General features: G+C 44.9%; 1 protein-coding gene across 1 annotated transcript in view; it reads right to left on the bottom strand.

Moving 5' to 3' along the window:
- Positions 1-21,093, bottom strand: part of f5 (coagulation factor V) — a 76,879-nt gene that overhangs the window by 37,405 nt on the left and 18,381 nt on the right. Inside the window, exons 7-12 of the mRNA XM_078232629.1 lie at positions 19,584-19,743; positions 17,958-18,147; positions 11,376-11,478; positions 7,737-7,939; positions 3,749-3,896; positions 1,878-2,090 (exon numbers count right to left, since the gene is read on the bottom strand). Of these exons, the coding sequence (XP_078088755.1) occupies positions 1,878-2,090; positions 3,749-3,896; positions 7,737-7,939; positions 11,376-11,478; positions 17,958-18,147; positions 19,584-19,743 (1,017 nt within the window). The remainder of the gene's footprint in view (positions 1-1,877; positions 2,091-3,748; positions 3,897-7,736; positions 7,940-11,375; positions 11,479-17,957; positions 18,148-19,583; positions 19,744-21,093) is intronic.

Genomic DNA, 21,093 nt, shown 5'->3' with positions numbered 1-21,093 from the left:
AAACTTGGACAGATACATGGATGAGAGGGGTGTGTAGGGATATGGTCCAGGTGCAGGTCAGTGGGACTAGATAGAAAAATGGTTCGGCACAGCGAAGAAGGGCCAAAAGGCCCGTTTCTGTGCTGTAATGTTCTATGGTTATATGTATAGCACCACAGTAACAGCATTAAAAAAACAAGGATGATGGTGATGGTGAGGAACAAAGGGCAAGCTGTGATCCAATTGCCTAATTTGAACTGCATCAATGTTTCAACTGAGGGAATCATTAAAACAGCACTAAACATGGATGAATTATCCACCAATGTTTTCTACTATTACACCCTTTTTTATTTTTTAGGAGAAGCGATTCCCTAGTGGTGTTATTGCTAGACTATTAATCCAGGAACCCAACTAATGTTCTGGGGACCTGGGTTCAAATCCCGCCACAAATTCAATAAAAAAATATCTGGAATTAAGAATCTGCTGATGACCATGAAGTCATTGTTGATTGTTGGGAAAACCCATCTGGTCACTAATGTCCTTTAGGGAAGGAAATTGCCGACCTTACCTGGTCTGGTCTACATGTGACTCCACAGCCACAGCAATGTGGATGAATCTCAAATGCCCTCAGGCAACGAAAGTTTATTTATTAATATCACAAGTAGGCTAACATTAACACTGCAATTCAGTTACTGTGAAAATCCCCAGTTACCACGCCTGTTCGAGAGAGAATTTAGCATGACCAATGCACCTAACCAGCACACCTTTCGGACTGTGGGAGGAAACCGGAACTCCTGGAGGAAACCCACGCAGACATGGGGAGAATGTGCAGACTCCACACAGACAGTGACCCAAGCCAGGAATCAAACCAGGTCCCTAGCACTATGAGGCAGCAGCGCTAACCACAGCTGTTAGGCATGGGTAGTAAGTGCTGGCCAGCCAGCGACACCCATGTCCCACAAATGAATAAAAAAAATTCACTGCCATTTTAAAAATAAATCATCAAACATCTGATTCAAAACAACTGACTCCTAAAGTGTCCCCTGGTGGAACCTAAAAGATTCTGTTGTGTTAAAACTGAGGGCATTCGTGATGGGTGTAAGGACTTTTTTTTAACTGCAGTGCCCACCACTTATAGAGAGTGTGTCAATAAATTTGGTGGGGACTGGCTGGCCCTATGTCACGCCTGCAGTGGTTGAAATCCTCATCCATGCTTTCGTTAGCTCCGAACTTGAATTCTTCTGGAGCCTTGCAGGTTGCAGCTAGTTATACTCTGTCCTCCGCTAAGACCTGCCTCCCCATCACGAATATATTTGCTGATCTACACTGGACACACGTATCTCAAAAAGTTTAAAACCCTCATCCACAACTTTAAACTCCTCCAATCCTTCTTCAACCTTACATCTACTCTTACATGCTTTGGTCCTCTGAATCTAGCCTTCTTCTCACCCCAACTTTGGTGCAATTATCTTAGATTTTCACTATGGAATGTTCTCCCTAAACCTCTCTGTGTCTCTACTGCTCCAACAGCACTCAAGATCCTTCTTAAACCACCTTTATGACCATGCATGCAGTCACTCTCCCAGTATCATTTACTTAGCTCCCATTAGGACAGCCCATTAACTTGCATTTTCCTGTGTTCACTTAAGACAGGAATGCAAAAGCAGTATTTTCTTTCATTCCAAAACATTTAAAAACACAAAATAAGTTTTCGGATACATAATTTTTCTAAGGAACCTTTTGTTGCCATTATGTCTTTTGAAACCAACATAAAAAGAGATGCTGAGTGTGTTAAATATAATGAGTTACTCGTGGCCATAGGTTGGTTGCAAGTTTCTCTCATTATAAATAACCTGGTGAAATACACTCTATAATCTATTAGAAATGAAGACACTCACCCAAATTGTCCATCTGCATGGTTAGAGTTTCACCCATTAATGGGAAGAGGTGGATGACGTCTTCATTTGTTTTTCTGTATTTGAAGGTGTGCCCATGGAAGTAAGCTGCTAGCATGTGATCCTGGGCACCAATGCTCGAAATATGCCAGTATGTGACAATTCCTTCACATAACGGCAAAGACTCTTGGCTTTCATACACAAGACCATTTATGGCTGAAAGCAGAATTGTTTAAACATTAATTTCTATTTAGTGCTTCTCAAACATTTTCCTGGTGTGACTCCCATTTTAATGCCTCAGTCTTCAGAGGACCCCCACGAAGAGGTGAGAAAAGGGGAAAGGGGAGATTTCAGCTAGTGCAAAGGGGGGAGGGGGAAAACAGGAATCGAACACTGAGGGAGCTGATGTAAAGGCAGCAAACACCAAAACTCCAAAAGCAACAAACACCTGAACTTGTTGCAGAAAGCAGGCCATAGAGAGCAGCCCATTAGGCCACGATTTAAAGAGGCCTCATGGCTCTTAGATATCAGTCAGGGCTCCATGGCAAACATTGCTGCGTTGGAGGATGCGACAACTCCCCACCCCCGACTGGAAGTCACAACCTACAGTTTGGAAAGTCCTGCACTAGAACGTAAATGCAAAAGTTAAAATGTAGCTAAAATTGTTATTTATGTAAGAAAGCATGATAGTGTAAAATGCTCAGTCCTTATGGGACTGGCTTGGGTCATGGCTTGCCGCAGTGTTTTTTTTCCCCCTGGATCTTAAATTTGAATGATGGCAGTGGAGTCTTATTTCCCTGAATTCTCAACCCTCAGAATTCTGAGAGAAATAAGTTGGTCATTTAAGATCAAATAAGAAGCAAAACTGAATTGGTCCATGAAAAGATGGATTTTGGAGATTGGGATTGTGTCACATTGATGATGCCTGGATAAAAGTAGCTCTAATGTTCATCTGGACAATGCTGTCCGTACTCTAACCTGGGAACATTTGATGTTGCTATGGATACTAGCCGATAAGAACAAAAAAACCCTTTATAATCAGAGACTGACTTCTGGACACAAATGTGCCACTGTAAACTCCTGGTCATTTGTTCGAGAAACATCAAGACCCAAAATGAATGCTTTTGTTGCTTCTCCTTTAAGGGTAGGAAAGCATAAACGATACAAAATGTGGAGATAAAAGCAAATTACTGAGTATGCTGGAATCAGAAGCAAAAACAAAATGCTCTGACGAAGAGTCATCTAGACTCGAAACGTTGGCTCTATTTTCTCTCCACAGATGCTGTGAGACCTGCTGAGATTTTTCAGCATTTTCTGTTTTTGTACAAAAGATAGAGAGGCGGTTGTTCATTTTAGACGATGATAATGATCTTGTCAGGAATTTCTGATTTTAACAAGCTCCAATTGCAACTACAGCGAGTGCCCCAAGAGTTTGATTTCAAAGAGCATGAAAGTGATTTGGATTACCCGGAGGGTGCTCTGGAATTGCACAACTTTGGGAATCCAAAACAGGGAAAAGCAATGAGATCAGATAGATCCACTTAATCTCCCAACAACCAGAATCAGCTCAACTGCATGCCCACTGAAGCTGGCTGAATGCAGCTCCTGTGTAAAATGAGAATACTGTACTGGGATGAAGGGAATTGAAAATGTTAGGCGTTGCCTTTAAGCGTGACTGGTTTTGCTGTACATTTTAACATGCTATCAATTTTGTTGATAATTGCTCTGCTTTGGTTGCAGATGTTGAATGCGAAGTTTACTAAAAACACGCGACACTTCTTGGATCCAGAAACCACTCACAGATCTAATCACTTGTGCATCTTAAATAACCTCTTAACTTAAAGAGTAAGAAAAACCAGAAGACCTCTACTCACTGTACATGATGTTTGATTCGTAAAATTCAGGATCTTTGGGGTCAACACTGGAAGGATTCAGGCATGACTGAATGTTGTCATCAATATACCAGCTTTGGTTCTCATCAAATGCTGCAAATATGATGTGTTGCTCTTCATCAACTCTTATCTAAATCAGAAAGAATGAAATGCTAGAAGACCTCCAGAGATTCTAATATGACAATTTTAACTGAATTTCTCTCTTGGGTAAACTTAATGCTGAAGGAAGGTCAGAGCGAGACTTCTACCTTTCAACTTGACCTCACTGTGATTCTGACTCATTTTCCAAAGTGAGGGTTTTCACAAAAGAACAGCAAGTCAGGGGAAAAAAAATACCAGTGTGTAATTTTCCTGCAGTAAGAGAAGGAGGCACCAATACAGAAGGAAAGAGCCTGAAGAGTCTTTTCCTTAGAAACTTTGGTCAAACTTTGCAAGAGCTGAATGACAAAAAGAAAGAGGGGCATTAAAAAAGGGAATGGATCTCATACTAATCCCTTACCCTCCAATTTTCCCTTCAGTCGTGTTGGTGCTGTAGTCTCAGGGTGTGTGTGCTCTCAGTAATCCCCTGGTGGCAAACATGGTGGTAGGGAGGAAATCTAGGTGGAAACCTTGCCCATGCCAAGCCTCCCTCCCCCAATCATAGAATCCCTACAGTGCAGAAGGAGGCCATTTGGTCCACTGAGTCTGCACCGACTCTCCAACAGAACATCTTACCAAGGTCCACCCCCCCCGCCCCATTCCCATAACCCCATGCATTTACGCTGCTAATCCCCCGAACATACACATCTTTGGCCGCTAAGGGGCAATTTAGCATGACCAATCCAGGAAACCTGCATATCTTTGGACTGTGGGAGGAAACCGGAGCACCTGGAGGAAACCCACGCACACACGGGGAGAACTTGCAGACTCCACACGGCCAGTCACCCAAAGCTGGAATTGAACCTGGGTCCCTAGCACTCTGAGGCAGCAGTGTTAACCACTGTGCCACCATGCCACTCTATGCATCTTTTAACACCTTTCTGTCTCTATAAATAAATCTCTACATTTTTTTGCAGTGACGTGGTCTGTGCTCATGAAATCTATTTCCCTTTGATTGGAAAAGGAGGGATGATGGTCACTAATGGTAAGGGGCTGAGGTGTGACACAGCCTCTCTGCCCAAATTTCCTTCATCTTCTAAAATAGATTCTATAGCAGAGGAAAATCAAACATTTGATCACTTCAGTAGCTGTATCCTCATGACAAAAGATAATGAGACCAAAAATCTGTGGCACATCTAATGCAATCCACCCAAAAGCATGGCAGGAGTGTCATGAACTAGTGGCAATTTAGGCCAAGATTGGTAATGCCAAAATCTCACCATGACTTGGCCAGTGTAGAACCTCTACAAACTCAAAACAAAAAGATTGGCACAAGATGGCTTAGGGAACAAGACTTCCAGCAAATGTGTTAACTCGTTCCCAGTCTAGTATCACACTGATGAACTATATGCCAATTGAAGAAGGCATGTTGTCTCATATTGCCCCAATTGCCCTTTGCTGGCATGGTCTGTTTATTGCACAATGCAGTCCCTTTAAGATTGTCAAGTGGCCATGCATGTGAGCATGTTAACAGGTGCCTGTGTGCATGGCCTGTGCAACATTGAAGGAGTATTGATGCTGTCTGCCAGATAGCGAATCTGGGGTCCACTAGGAGGTGGAGGGCTGAGACTTGTTCTGCAGCTTTGAAGAGGTTTGGAATTTGTGAATAGTTTTCAGTCCCTTTGTATAGAGGGCAGAATAGGCTCCAATTGATGCAGGCAACCACCACTGATATTCAAGAGGAGAGATCTTGCTCTGACCCTACTTTGCTAGTGTCACCACCAAAGATCACCACTGGGCACATGTGGAACGCAATGCCAGGATTTTGGACCTGTGCTTTTCTTTAAGTTTCTTCAAGAATGCCATGAATCTTTTGTTTTAGACATTACTAAATTGGACAAGATAGAGGAATATATATCCAATTTTGAAAGCAATGGCTCAGAGCTTATATTCATTGCCTATTGTGATGCTGATGCATACATATCAGGAAGGTGTCAGCTCAATGGTGGAGAGTGGCGCACACACAGAAACACAAGCAGATTGGCTGAGAGAGGATCAGGCTTGGCTGTGATATCTTTCATAGTTGTGTAGCCCATGGACCTTGTTCATATATTGGCAAGAAGGAGCTAATGTACAGCTGCTAACACATACAGAATTGTCCCCCAGCTTCAGTTACTATCTTCTGGAGAGAAAGATCAGCAAGTGTAAATGAACTTAAGATCTTTTAGGATGCAAGCGTAAAACATATAGGGGGTTAACTTTGGTCAATACTTATAACTATTACTCATCATTCTTCAAATAGAGATAAACTGCACATGTCATGATAACATTTAGTCATCAATACACTCGGCAAGAATCATAAGATGGTCTAAATGATAATGCCTTCATTTTTATCTGATGCACAACAATCGACTGAAGGCACGGTGGTATGGTGATCAGCACTGCTGCTTCATGATGCCAGGGACCAGGGTTCGATTCCCAGCTTGGGTCACTGTCTGTGCGTAGTCTACGCATTCTCCCCGTGTCTGCATGGGTTTCCTCCGGGTACTCTGGTTTCCTCCCACAGTCTGAAAGACGTGGCTGGTTAGATGTATTGGCCATGCTAAATTCTCCCTCAGTGTACCCAAACAGGCGAAAGGGGGTTTTCACAGTAACTTCATTGCAGTGTTAATCTAAGCCTACTTGTGATACTAATAAGTAAACTTTAAAACTTTAGAATGTGTCTAATAGTCTTAGAAAATGTTTCTCTGTCATTTTCTAATCTTTATTCAAATGTGAAGAGCAATGTTTTGTTCCTCAACAATATAAATATGTATTTTCCTAAACAGCACCCCACAATTCTAGTTGAGGCAACTTCATTAATCATGCCCATGTTTGAGCAACTGTTTTACATCAGCACTTCTCTGTTTTTAAACGTACTGTATGTGCCATCTGCTTTGGAACGGTATCCCTGACAACAACCAGAAAAATTCGCCTCTGAATCTGATGCAGCCACTTTCTCAACTGAGACAAGTTGGTCCTAATTAGAATCAGTCATCTGCCATTCCCTGCTTGTGTGAGGCACTGGGAGACTGGTGGACAGCAGGAAACGCAGGAGCTGGCATAGATGATGGAGAGAACGCTTGGGGCTGATGCTATATTTCTTTTCCTTTATTCTTTCATGGGATGGGGTGATGCTGGCATTTGTTGCTCATCCCTGATTATCCTTTAACTGAGTGACTTGTTAGGCCATTTTAGAGGGTATTTAAGACAATGCCGTGAGTCTGGAGCCACATGTAGGCCAGACCAGGTAAGGATGGAAAATTTATTTCCTTAAAGAACATGAGTGAATCAGATAGATTTTTACACCAATCGAAGATAGTTGCCATGGTCACCATTACTGAGACTAGTTTTCAATTCCAGATTTATTCACTGAATTTAAATTCCACCAGCTGCTGTGGTGGGATTTGAACCCAGGCCACAATGAGGCTGTATGGTTTTCTCAATCTGTCAAGTCACGTGCTTGTAGTCCCAAAGTCCAAGAGCCTCACCGTGAGTGCTGCAAAATTCAGGATTGCCTATTCCCCCTATTAAAATACAGGCAAACTGCAGGAGAACTCCCTCAGTGTTGGTCTTGCCAAACTCAAGAGTCCCCTTGCTGAAGTTCAGGTTGCCCCTCTGCTGTTTACTGTAATTAAAGGCTTCAGTCCTCCCAAATTCCAGAGCACCTCCTCAGACTCCCAAAAGACTCTCACCTATTGTAAATCAGTAGCCCTGATATTCATAGAGCACTGCTCATTGTTAAAACAAATCAAATACTATCATTTACAATGAATGATGCGACAACAAATCAGCTCACATACAAAAAATAAATGACAGCTTTCTAATGGTTATCAGATTAATGCTACTTTACTTGCAAGTTCCTGAAATCCAACGATTGACCTTTGCAGATTAAAAGTGGTGCAAAAAGTCCTGTAGCAATGTCCCGTGTGATATCCACAGCACTATGATACAGCTTTGTTAGGCATCTGGGATCCAAGGTTGTTGGCCCAACGTCTTCAGTAATCTTCCAAGTGTAAGTGTAGGTTTCATTAGGATCAACTGGCTTCACCGAGTCTGCAAGGTTAGTGTAGAACATACCCGGGTTATTGAACACTTGGACCAGGGCAGATACCGATAACAATCCTGTCTCCCACCAACACAGAATACATGGTGCCCCATGCACTATTTTATAATTTAATCAAAATACTTAATTCTATAATCAACCCAAAATGTTTTTAGCTACTTTTATAGCTCTCTTCAAGGACCATTTCCTCTCAGCCTGTCTCCCAGTGAACTGAACTTGTGGATCTGATGATGTTACATCTATTGAAATTTTTATTGTGCCTTATGCTGCATTAGAAATGGAGCCTAATCAATAGATTGGTAGGGAAATGCAACTAGCCTCCACTCATAAAAACACAGAGGAATGTTACTCAGCTTACATATTCAAAAAGTTTACAAGTCAAATTCATTTTTGCCTTCGATTATTCTTGGTAGAATCTCAGTGTTCATTGCTTTTCAAGTTACAATACAATTTGATGTTTAATTCTCCTTTTAATAAAGATATTTTCGCTGTGCAGATGCTTACAAACTACAGAGAGAATAAACATATGAACCTGATGTTAACTAATTAAGTTCACTCAAATGAAGTATGTAGTGAAGGAGTTTCACGGAATTCATAAACTTCATTTGGACTGAGTCTGTACAGTTCAGTAGGTAGTGTACGTTCTTTCAGCCTCTGGGACAGGAATTTGATTCCGACCCAGAATGAAAGTTTCTCAATTTTAGAGAACTATCTAAAATTGAATAAGGAAGTCTCGATCCAGTTACCAGTGATCAATGCCTGCAGCACACATCTGTCCTTGGTAATCTTAATGAGAAGGGCCACAAGGATACCTGATGTTGGTAAATTAATCACACTAGCACTGTGTGTGTGTGTGTGTGTGTGTGTGTGTGTGTGTGTGTGTGTGTTAAAGTAAAGTTTATTTATTAGTCATAAGTAGGCTTACATTCACATTGCAATGAAGTTACTGTGAAAATCCCTTTGTCGCCACACTCTGGTGCCTGTTCGGGTACACTGAGGGAGAATTTAGCATGGCCAAATCACATTTTTTGGACAGTGAGAGGAAACCAGAGCACTCGGAGGAAACCCACGCAGACACGGGGAGAATGTGCAGACTCCACACAGACAGTGACCCAAGCCGGGAATCGAACTTGGGTCCCTGGCGCTGTGTGCGTGTTTGATTCCCGGCTTGGATCACTGTCTGTGTGGAGTTTGCACATTCTCCCCGTGTCTGCGTGGGTTTCCTCTGAGTGCTCTGGTTTCCTCTCACTGTCCAAAAGATGTATATTTTAGGTGCATTGGCCATGCTAAATTCTCCCTCACTGTACCTGAACAAGTGCCAAATGTGGCGACAAAGGGATTTTCATAGTAACTTCATTGCAATGTGAATGTAAGCCTACTTGCGACTAATAAATAATCTTTACTTTAAGACACACACACATACACACAAAGTGCTAGTGTGACTAAGTTATTAACATCAAGTATCCTTGTGGCCCTTCTCATTAAGATTGCTAAGGACAGATGGATCTTGGGTCTCTGGCACCGTGAGTCAGCAGCACTAACCACTGTGCCACCATGCCGTGTGTGTGCGTGTGTGTGTTGGGGGGAGGGGGGGGGGGTGGTTGTGCATTGTAGAGGAGCTGCAGAGTTGTTCTGTCACTGAATATCTGAAATGGAAAAATGTTCCACGCCCATCATTAACATCCCTTACAATGGTCATCATTGTTCTATATATAGTTCTCATTCCTCTAGCTCCTTTTAACAAATCTCCCTCTGTTTCGTAAAAATAGTAAATCATGAACTGTTACACAATGCTGCTATCATGCACATCTCTATATATCATCCTCGAAAATGCTCTTTCCTAACAAAACATCATGATTCTCGTGAAAGGTAAGAGTCAATATTATGAACATAAGAACATAAGAAATAGGAGCAGGAGTAGGCCATCTAGCCCCTCGAGCCTGCCCCGCCATTCAATAAGATCATGGCTGATCTGAAGTGGATCAGTTCCACTTACCCGCCTGATCCCTATAACCCCTAATTCCCTTACCGATCAGGAATCTATCTATCCGTGATTTAAACATATTCAACGAGGTAGCCTCCACCACTTCAGTGGGCAGAGAATGCCAGAGATTCACCACCCTCTGAGAGAAGAAGTTCCTCCTCAACTCTGTCCTAAACTGACCCCCCTTTATTTTGAGGCTGTGCCCTCTAGTTCTAGCTTCCTTTCTAAGTGGAAAGAATCTCTCCACCTCTACCCTATCCAGCCCCTTCATTATCTTATAGGTCTCTATAAGATCCCCCCTCAGCCTTCTAAATTCCAATGAGTACAAACCCAATCTGCTCAGTCTCTCCTCATAATCAACACCCCTCATCTCTGCTATCAACCTGGTGAACCTTCTCTGCACTCCCTCCAAGGCCAATATATCCTTCCGCAAATAAGGGGACCAATACTCCACACAGTATTCCAGCTGCGGCCTCACCAATGTCCTGTACAGATGCAGCAAGACATCTCTGCTTTTATATTTTAATCCCCCTTGCGATATAGGCCAACATCTCATTTGCCTTCTTGATCACCTGTTGCACCTGCAGACTGGCTTTTTGCGTCTCATGCACAAGGACCCCCAGATCCCTTTGCACAGTAGCATGTTGTAATTTCTTTCCATTTAGATAATAATCCAACTTGCTATTATTTCTTCCAAAGTGAATAACCTCGCATTTGTTAACGTTATACTCCATCTGCCAGATCCTCGCCCTCTCACTCAGCCTGTCCAAATCTCTCTGCAGACCTCCACACGATTCACTTTTCCACTTATCTTTGTGTCGTCTGCAAACTTTGTTACCCTACACTCAGTCCCCTCCTCCAGATCGTCTATATAAATGGTAAATAGTTGAGGCCCCAGTACCGATCCCTGTGGCACACCACTAGTTACCATCCGCCAACCAGAAAAGCACCCATTTATTCCGACTCTCTGCTTCCTGTCAGATAGCCAATCCCCAATCCACGCTAACACCCTACCCCCAACTCCGTGTGACCCAATCTTCTTCAGCAACCTTTTGTGAGGCACCTTATGAAGCTCTGATCCACCATCAATTGTGTTCACACAAGCTTTTTGTCTTGAGGTAAAACAATGTTCAAAATAAAACCTTTTTTAAAAAAAATTCTAATTTTTCTAAATTTATCCAAGTTCTTTTTGGTGGAATCTGCCCCCCCCCCGATTTTTGCCATATTTTTTGTGCTAAAACTTGGAATAAATGATTGGGAAAATGTTTTTCTTAAAATGACTATTTAAAGGTCCTTCAGACTTAACTGTAGCAAGCAGGCTTCGAACAACATTATTCCTTGAATGTGGCTATAATAAAATGCACCAGTGTGACAGTGTATATTGACTTAAAGTGTTCTTTATGATGATTATGTTGTAAATGATTTAAATTAAGTCAATTTACCTGTGGAATTCCCAGGGTAAATAGTACCTTCATTCTGCTTATCAATTGTTATACCATGAGGATAGATACTGTAGGGGTGACTAGCCAAATTCTTAAAATATACCTGCAAAACAAAAGGGCAATCATTAAAAGAAATTGTTATCTGTTACATTGCCTTCCAAGATACCTTAGCATCTTGTAAACAGAAGTAGATGCTGTGTTATTAACTGTGAACACTTGTATTGCTAACCATGGCTGACCACATTTCTTGGAATTTTATAGCACAGAAGGACACCATTTAGCCCATCAGCTCTTTGAATGAGCATTCCATTAGTTCCATCCTTATGCTCTTTTCCCATAATCCTGCAACTCTTTCCTTTTCACGTTACATATACATTTTCCACTGCATCTGCTTCCACCACCTTTTCGGGTGGTGCAATCCAAATTGTAGTACTATAATAATTTCTTTGGTTCTTTTAACAAAAAAGAGGAATGAGAGGTAATCTTATTGAAATATACAAGATCCTGACTGGATACCAGATGGATCATTCTTCTTGTGGGGGAGACTAGAAACAGGAGTAAAAGTAAGAGGTCTCCCCTGTAGGACGCAGATGAAAAGAATTGTTTTTCTTTCTGAGGAATTAATCTATGAAATTCTCTTCCCTGGAAAGCAGTGGAGGCTGGGTCACTTCATTTATTCAAGACTGCATTAGACAGATTTGTGATCAACAGGAGAGTTAAGGGTTATAGGGGTGTGGTAAACCACTGTTAAGCTTATTGCCTGTGTGTGTGTGTGTGTGTGTGTGTGGGTGTGACATGCCTGGGCATGCCCCTGCCGGCCCTGCCTGAGACTGCCCCCCCGGTCCAGGTATAAAGGTGACTGCTCCCAACCCCCCGCCTCAGTCTCTGGACCAGTTCATCGGCATGGGTGTGCTCCAAGTCTTTTGCGAATAAAAGCCTATTTGTTCTTGCATACAAACTAGTCTTTGCTTGATTGATAATGCATCAATTTTATTCGCAAAAAGTTTTGGAATGGAGCAGATACTAAAACCCAATAGATTAGAATTGGATCCTCAAGCCGTAGGAGCCTCTAACAGCTTCGATCACTGGCTGCGATGTTTCGAAACTTTCCTCACCGCCTCCGTCATCTGGACCGAAACCAACAAGCTACACGTGCTCCACGCCCGGGTAAGCGATCAAGTATTCTCGATGATTAGAGACGCTGAAACTTACGAGGATGCGATCGAACTTTTAAAAGGCCAGTACAACAAACAGACTAATGTAATCTACGCCAGACATCTTCTGGCTACTTGCAGAAACAGCCAGGAGAATCGGGCGACCAATTCCTGCATGCGTTGCGAGCACTTGGCAGAGCCTGCAACTGCACGGCCGTAACAGCCGCCCAAAACACTGAGGACTTAATCAGAGATGCCTATGTCATTAGAGGTGGCCTTCCGTAATCTCGAGGCCTACACCCCCCGACCACGGGGGCGCATCGTGGACGCCGCAGTCGCCACCTCTGTACTCGGGAGGGCCGCAAGCCTACACCACGCCATGTCTCACCAATGACCCGACCACTGTGGCAGTCTCTGGAGGCCCGAAGTGCTACTTCTGCGGTGTGGGGAAGCACACCGACAACGCTGCCCGGTGAAGGATGCAATCTGCTCCGGGTGTGGAAAGAAGGGCCATTACGCGAAGGTACGCAGGGCGAAGTCAACCTCCAAGCCCAGTAGTGCCGCGTGCGACCCGTGGGGGCCGCCATCTTGGACGCCGGTAGCCGCATGTGAGCCGTGCGGGCCACCATCTTGGACGCCTTCAGCCGCATGTGAGCCGTGTGGGCCGCCATCTTGGATGCCGTCAGCCGCGTCGCAAAATCCAACGGTGACTTCGGTTACGCTGGACCAATCCAGACCTCACCAACTTGCCAGGTCCATGATAGACATCGAGGTAAACGGTCGCACTACAAACTGTTTATATGACTGTGGGAGTACGGAGAGCTTTATTCACCCTAACACAGTGAGTCGCTACGCCCTTTCAGTACTGCCAGTGAAGCAAACGATATCCATGGCTTCAAAGTCCCACTCGGTGGATGTCCTCGGGTACTGCGTGGTGACCCTGACTGTATGGGGCACAGTGTACAAAAACTTCAGGCTCCTCGTGCTGCCACAACTCTGCGCTGCCGTACTCCTGGGGCTAGATTTCCTGTGTCACCTTAAGAGTGTCGCTATGGAGTATAATGGGTCTTTTCCCCCGCTCTCTGTTTGCAATCACCAGTTCTTAGATCGCCCACCGCGCACCACCTGCAGCCTCTCGACCCTTAAAGTCGCCCCTCCCTCACTGTTTGAAAATCTCACCCCTGACTGCAAGCCCATCGCCACCAAGAGCAGACGGTACAGTGCTGGAGACAGGGCTTTTATCAGGTCCGAAGTACAACGGCTCCTCGGGGAGGGGATCATCGAGGCCAGTACCAGCCCCTGGAGAGCCCAAGTAGTAGTTGTTAAGACTGGGGAGAAACATTGCATGGTCATTGACTACAGTCGGACCATTAACCGCTACACGCAGCTGGACGCAAACCCCCTTCCCTGCATATCCGACATGGTTAATCAGATTGCGCAATATCGGGTGTTCTCCACCATCGACTTAAAATCTGCATACCACCAGCTCCCTATCCGCCCGGAGGACCACCAATATACTGCCTTCGAGGCGGATGGCCGCCTCTCTCACTTCCTTAGGGTCCCCTTCGGCGTCACCAACGGGGTCTCGGTTTTCCAGCGTGAGATGGACCAAATGGTAGACCAGAACGGGCTGCGGGCCACCTTCCTGTACCTGGATAACGTCATCATCTGCGGCCATGATCAGCAGGACCACGACGCCAACCTCCACAAATTCCTCCACACCGCCACACTCCTAAATCTGACCCATAATAAGGAGAAGTGCGTATTCCGCACATGCTGCCTCGCCATCCTTGGTTGTGTTGTGGAAAACGGGGTCATCGGTCCCGATCCCGACCGCATGCGTCCTCTCCTGGAACTTCCCCTCCCCACCAGCCTCAAAGCACTGAGGAGATGCCTGGGCTTCTTCTCGTATTACGCCCAGTGGGTCCCCAATTATGCGGATAAAGCCCGTCCGCTCATCAAATCCACCTCTTTTCCCCTGACGGCAGAGGCCCACCTGGCCTTCGACCGCATCAAAGCAGACATCGCAAAGGCCACGATGCACGCTGTAGACGAATCCAACCCGTTCCAGATGGAGAGCGATGCGTCTGACTTCACCCGAGCTGCCACCCTTAACCAGGCAGGCAGACCCATGGCCTTCTTCTCACGAACCCTCCAAGGCCCTGAAATTTGACACTCCTCTGTCGAGAAGGAGGCCCAAGCCATAGTGGAAGCTGTACGGCACTGGCGCCACTACCTAGCTGGTAAACGATTCACCCTACTCACGGACCAACGGTCAGTTGCATTCATGTTTAACAACACACAGCGGGGCAAGATCAAAAATGATAAAATATTGAGGTGGAGAATCGAACTTTCCACCTACAATTATGACATCTTATACCGGCCCGGGAAGCTCAATGAGCCCCCAGACGCCCTGTCCCGGGGAATATGTGCCAGCGCACAAATAGACCAATTGCAGACTCTCCACAACGACCTCTGCCACCCGGGGGCCACCAGGTTTTTTCACTTCATTAAAGCCCGTAACCTGCCCTACTCCATTGAGGGAGTCAGGTCTATAACCAGACACTGCCAGGTCTGCGCAGAATGCAAGCCGCACTTCTATCGGCCAGACAGAGCACACCTCATAAAGGCCATCCGCCCTTTTGAATGCCTAAGCGTCGACTTCAAAGGCCCCCTGCCCCCTGACCGCAACATGTACTTCTTCAACGTCATTGACGAATATTCACATTTCCCCTTCGCTATTCCCTGCCCAGATATGACCTCGGCCACGGTCGTCAGGGCCCTGCACAGCCTCTTCACATTGTTCGGTTTCTCTAGCTACATCCATAGCGACCGGGGATCCTCCTTTATGAGTGATGAGCTGCGACAGTACCTGCTCTCCAAAGGCATAGCCTCGAGTAGGACCACTAGCTACAACCCCAGGGGGAACGGACAGGTTGAGGAAGAACGCGACAGTCTGGAAGGCTGTTTTACTAGCTCTGAGGTCTAAAGGTCACCCGCTGGCAAGAGGTCCTCCCTGATGCACTACACTCGACTAGATCACTCCTTTGCACAGCTACCAATGTTACCCCTCACGAAAGAATGTTTGTTTTCCCCAGGACGTCCTCCTCAGGGACCTCACTACCGTTGTGGCTGACATCCCCAGGCCCTGTCCTGCTCCGGAAGCACGTGAGGACCCATAAGTCGGACCCCCTGGTCGAAAGGGTCCAGCTCCTCCACGCCAACCCCCAATACGCCTATGTGGCGTACCCCGACGGGCGAGAGGGCACGGTCTCCATTCGAGACCTGGCACCCACAGGTGCCCCAGGGACCACGACGACCCACAACCCCACACCCCTAACCCCCGTATACAGCACGCCTGAGCCCCAGGAGCCGCCACCACGCACCCGACAATCGGAAGGGACTACAGACGACTCGAGCGACTACAGCCTGGCACCTGAACCAACACCGCGGCCACGGAACCGACACCACAACCGGCACTACAGCGGTCGCAGCGGCAGATCAAGCCCCCAGAGAGACTGAATTTGTAAATTTGTAATTCTGTAAATATCGTTCCACCCACCTCACCCCCGCCGGACTCTTTTTTTTAAAAGCAGGGGGTGAATGTGGTAAACCACTGTTAAGCTTATTGCCTGTGTGTGTGTGTGTGACATGCCTGGGCATGCCCCTGCCGGCCCTGCCTGAGACTCCTCCCCCCCTGGTCCAGGTATAAAGGTGACTGCTCCTAACCCCCCCGCCTCAGTCTCTGGACCAGTTCATCAGCATGGGTGTGCTCCAAGTCTTTTGCGAATAAAAGCCTATTTGTTCTTGCATACAAACTAGTCTTTGCTTGATTGATAGTGCATCAAGGGGCAGACAGGAAAGGGGAGTTGAGACTTCAACCAGATCAGCCATAGTCTTATTGAATGGCAGAGCAGGTCTGAAGGACTGAGTGGTTTACTGTTGCTTCTAAGTCCTTTGCTTCTATGTACCAAATATCTGAAATCTGTTTCCTCTAGTTCCAACCTTCCTGACAGTGTCAGCTATCAAACTTTGAAATATGCATTCAAAGCTATGTGCCTGATGCAGCCTTGTTCTCGAAGGTCAGCATGGTATCAGCCTAGGTTAGTCATTTTAAAAAAAATGGCAGATGATCAGCAACATCTCTGCAGAAATTCACCCCTTGATAATCCAGGCTGACACTTTAATAGACCAAAGACGCTACATAAATACAAGGGTTGGGGCGTGGCGGGGGGGGACACGCTTGGGTTATGGCGGATCAAAGCTTTGTGATATTGCTTCCCAACTCTTGCAACAATTCTGATGTTTTGGTGAGAAAGAGCATTTTAGGGAATGATGTAACTTTTGGTGGGAATGGAGGAGGGGGCAGAGAATCAGGTGGGAGACTCAAAACAGCTTTTACACTAGTAGGATTTCCCCTCTCCCTGCCAATGATATAATGGGAATCTCGATGTCAAAAGCTTGCACTAACTAGAGCAGCGAGGTCAAAAGTGACAGACCAGGCATCAAATCAGCATTAAGCACTGGCTAACTCAATGGCATACTTTGGCCGGAACTCTACAACCTCACCTGTGGCTGGTATTATCTGGTCCCACTGCCATGAACGGAGATTTGGCTGAGTGCCAAATTCTCTGTTCTTGCTGACAGCAGCAGCAGGGTGTGTGAGACTGGAGAATTCCAGCCTTTACGTGCAGGTATGTAACACCCATGTTAACATCCTCAAAAGGTGGTGTTCAGGGTGGGCCATGCCAGAAGTGGACTGGAGTGGTGCAGATGTCAGCTTTTTCATAAACTGCCATCCGGAGTGTCAAAATACCAGCACACCAGAGCCCAAAGTTCCAGTAAAGAGTGTGTGTATGTGTGTGTGTATAAGTGTGTGTGCGTCTGTATGTGTGTGTCTGTATGTGTGTGTGTGTCTGTATGTGTGTGTGTGTCTGTATGTGTGTGTGTGTCTGTATGTGTGTGTGTCTGTATGTGTGTGTGTGTGTGTGTGTCTGTATGTGTGTGTGTCTGTATGTGTGTGTGTCTGTATGTGTGTGTGTGTCTGTATGTGTGTGTGTGTCTGTATGTGTGTGTGTGTCTGTATGTGTGTGTGTCTGTATGTGTGTGTCTGTATGTGTGTGTCTGTATGTGTGTGTGTGTGTGTGTAAAAGATAAAAAGAAAAAAAGAGGAAAAGCAATAGAAAGTGAGAATTGTGAATCTTTTTAACTAAAAGAACGGAACAGCAGATGGATTCTCTCAATTCTACATATTTCTCTGATGATTATATGGTTAATTGGGGCATTCCTGTCTGCCTGGTGTGCATATGGTGTCCAAATGTGTATCTTTACTTTGAAGGCTGCTTTCCCAAAAACATACCATAAAAGATGATCTCTGTTAACATCCAAGGCAATACTTAACATAAGCGTCTTTATTTAAATTGCATACCTTAATTGTATCTCTGACTTCAGCTCTTATAACAGGAGCCCCAATTGCATCTTGTAAAATAGAAACCATTTCTCTTTCAGGTTCTTTACGTGTAGTGAAAGTGCCATCTGTGTATTCCACATATATTGCCTTTTTATATTTTTTGCCAATACGATTTGGTCCCGACTCCAAATATTTGGTTTTAAAGTCACTTAGGGCAATAAGAGTAAAATTAAAGTTAAAAATGATTCTTAGGAAAGAAGATTTTAGATCAGATTGGTCAATTGGCAGCCCTAATCTCAAATGCTTTTCCTACGTTCAGTTGGAGTTGTACGTTTTCAGGCTCTGCTGTGTAGCAAGTATTCACTTCTCCTCCATTGTCTGATCTTAGGCCTTTCTATCTCTTCGAGATAGTGTGCTGCATTTTGTGGAGGGGCTACCACTGCCACCTTCCATATTTTGGAGAGATCAATTAATAACCAACTAATCAAACTGAATGCAAATATTGGCAAATAAAGCATGGGTTCACTCTCACACAGACACAGACCTGAAGAGGCAGAAATCACCAGCCAACAGAAATCCCACCCATTGGCACTGAAGTTGAATTGTTCACCAAACGGAGCAAGAACTCATCTGCTGAGACCACCCTGTTTAATGAGGAATAGCTTGCTAGTGATTCCACTGCAACTGAGATAGCATCCAGCCATGGATAACTGCACAGGAGTGAGAAATCAAGACACTGACCCCTGCAGGCCACTATACCAGCACCCTTGTCAAGGCAAGAATTTGTTCTTGTGCCCACATTCTTACTGAAAAAAAACATCTGACCATACATTCCACCTTCTCCACTGAGCATCCTGGTTCTCCACAAGGCATTTCCATTCAGATGACCCTAGACCCAACCGCCTCTCTTCTCCTGTCCTCTCCTAGTACAGCCTAATGCATCTCCCCACTCCTTCTTGTCCTGCCCTTGCTCTCCCTAGCTCCCCTTCCTTTCTCTCTTCTGCACCTCCCCTTTTCCTACTGTCTCTTTATCTCCCTGTTTCACTCCTTCCATCTCTTGCACTTCCCTCCCCTCATCAACTTTCTCTGTCTTGCCATTCTCCTCCCTTTCAGTTACTTCCACTCTCAGGTCTTTTCCCTCTACCCTCACTCCAGTCTTCCTCTTTTCCCTCAACCCACCCACAATTTCCCTCTCTAATTTCCACCCTTTCCTTCGTTTCCTCCCAACTGACTACGCTCTGCAACCTGCCTTTCCATTACCCGCCCCGCATTCTAATCCCTGACCTGAAAAGTGCCCGTGGGTTTGATTTCCTATATGCAATACCAGGGGAGACCAACCAATATGTTCAATTCAGCATTCCCTTCCATTCAGAGATAACAAAGGCATGCTTGAAGGTTTCAAGCAGCTGAGGCAGGAATTGAGAAAGACAAGTTACAGAGATGGAAAGAGAGAATATGTGTATCCTTCCTTTCAGTCGTGAAGTTAGATAGAAAAGCTACAAGTGACAAGGACAATATTTTCACAATCTTTTAGGCAGGCATACACAAGAGAACAGAAATTTGTAAAATATTAGAAAAACTTTATCCTTAACCTACAGAAGAACAGCCATAAACCATCCATCCATTTCAGTCTAATTAGACCACCTGTTTATGTAGTTTTCAATATCAGGAGCATAATCCCAAATAATTTCTTCAGCTGCAATAAAGTATTGGCGGAATTTTCCTCTCTGTCTCCTTGACTGGTAGCTTGGCGGCGACTTCTCAGAGTTGCATTTTTTCACATTGAGGTATCCATAAAGTCCAGCTGTTTCATGCCAGAATAAAAGGAGATAAGCGTATTCATACAATTGTGTATTGTTAACTAATTAAATTAATTGTTCATATTGGCTGAACATAAAATGATGCTGGTGTAGATATCACGAGAAAGGCTGAAGTTCATTTATGCATCTTTCCATCTCAACTGAATGGGATGAAGGTACTCGGACATGTTCCAAATTAAGACCATGCATTACTTTTTCAGATTACCAAATATCCCAGAGGCATTTTGTCCTCGTAAGCAAGAATCGCATTGCACATAACAGTACATATAGACACATGCAGATTCACAGCTGAGCAGCAGAGTAAATTGAGCCCATACTCTCTGGGTTTTAGAAGAATGAGAAATGATCTCACTGAAACAGTCAAGATTCTGAATAGGACTTGATAGGGTGGACACGGAATTGTTTTCCTCCTGGCTGGGGAATCTAAAGCACGGGGGCACAGTCTCAGAATGAGGGGGCTGATCATTTAGGACTGAAATGAGGAGACATTTCTTCACTCAAATGGTTGCGAATCTTTGGAATTCTCCACCCCAGAGGGTTGCGGATGCTCCATTGCTAAATACACTTATAGAATGAAAGAATGGTTCCAGCACAGGAGGCCATTTGACCCACCGTATTTGTGCTGGCTCTCTGAAAGAGCAATTCACCTAGTCCCACTCCCCCGTCAGTCTTCCTCATAACTCCAGCTTCTCCAGGTGACTGAAGTTCCTCATCCTCAGAAACATTCTTGGGAATCCTTTTTGCCCCCTTCTAATGTCTTCACATCTTTCCTAAAGTGCAGTGCCCAGAACTGGACACAGTACTCCAGTTGAGGCTAAACCAGTGTTTTGTACAGCTTTATCAGAACTTCTTCACGTTTTTGTGTCTCTTAGGGGATTACATTTTTTGTTTTTATTCATTCACGGAATGTGGGCATCGCTGCCTGGGACAGCATTTATTTCCCATCTTTGATTGCCCTAGAACTGAGGCGGCTTGCTAGGCCATTTCAGAGGGCATTTAAACAGTCAACCACATTGCTGTGGCTCAGGCATCACATGAAGGCCAGACCATGTAAGGATGGCAGATTCCCTTTCCTAAAGGATATTAGTGAACCAGTTGGATTTTTACAACATGGTTATCATTAAACTTTTAATTCCAGATTTTGATTCAATTCAAATTTCACCATTAGCCATGATGGGGTTTGAACCCAGATCCCCAGAGCATTATTCTGTGTCTCTGAATTACTATTCTAGTGAAAATACCACGACACCACTGGGGAGCAAGTATGGAAGTGGAGTTGAGGCTGAGGAACAGTCACGATCATACTGAATGATGGAGCAGGCTTGAGTATGGTC

Source organism: Mustelus asterias, chromosome 17 (genome assembly GCF_964213995.1).
Source record: "Mustelus asterias chromosome 17, sMusAst1.hap1.1, whole genome shotgun sequence".
Classification (NCBI taxonomy): Eukaryota; Metazoa; Chordata; class Chondrichthyes; order Carcharhiniformes; family Triakidae; genus Mustelus; species Mustelus asterias.
This window is presented reverse-complemented; position numbering and strand designations above follow the sequence as displayed.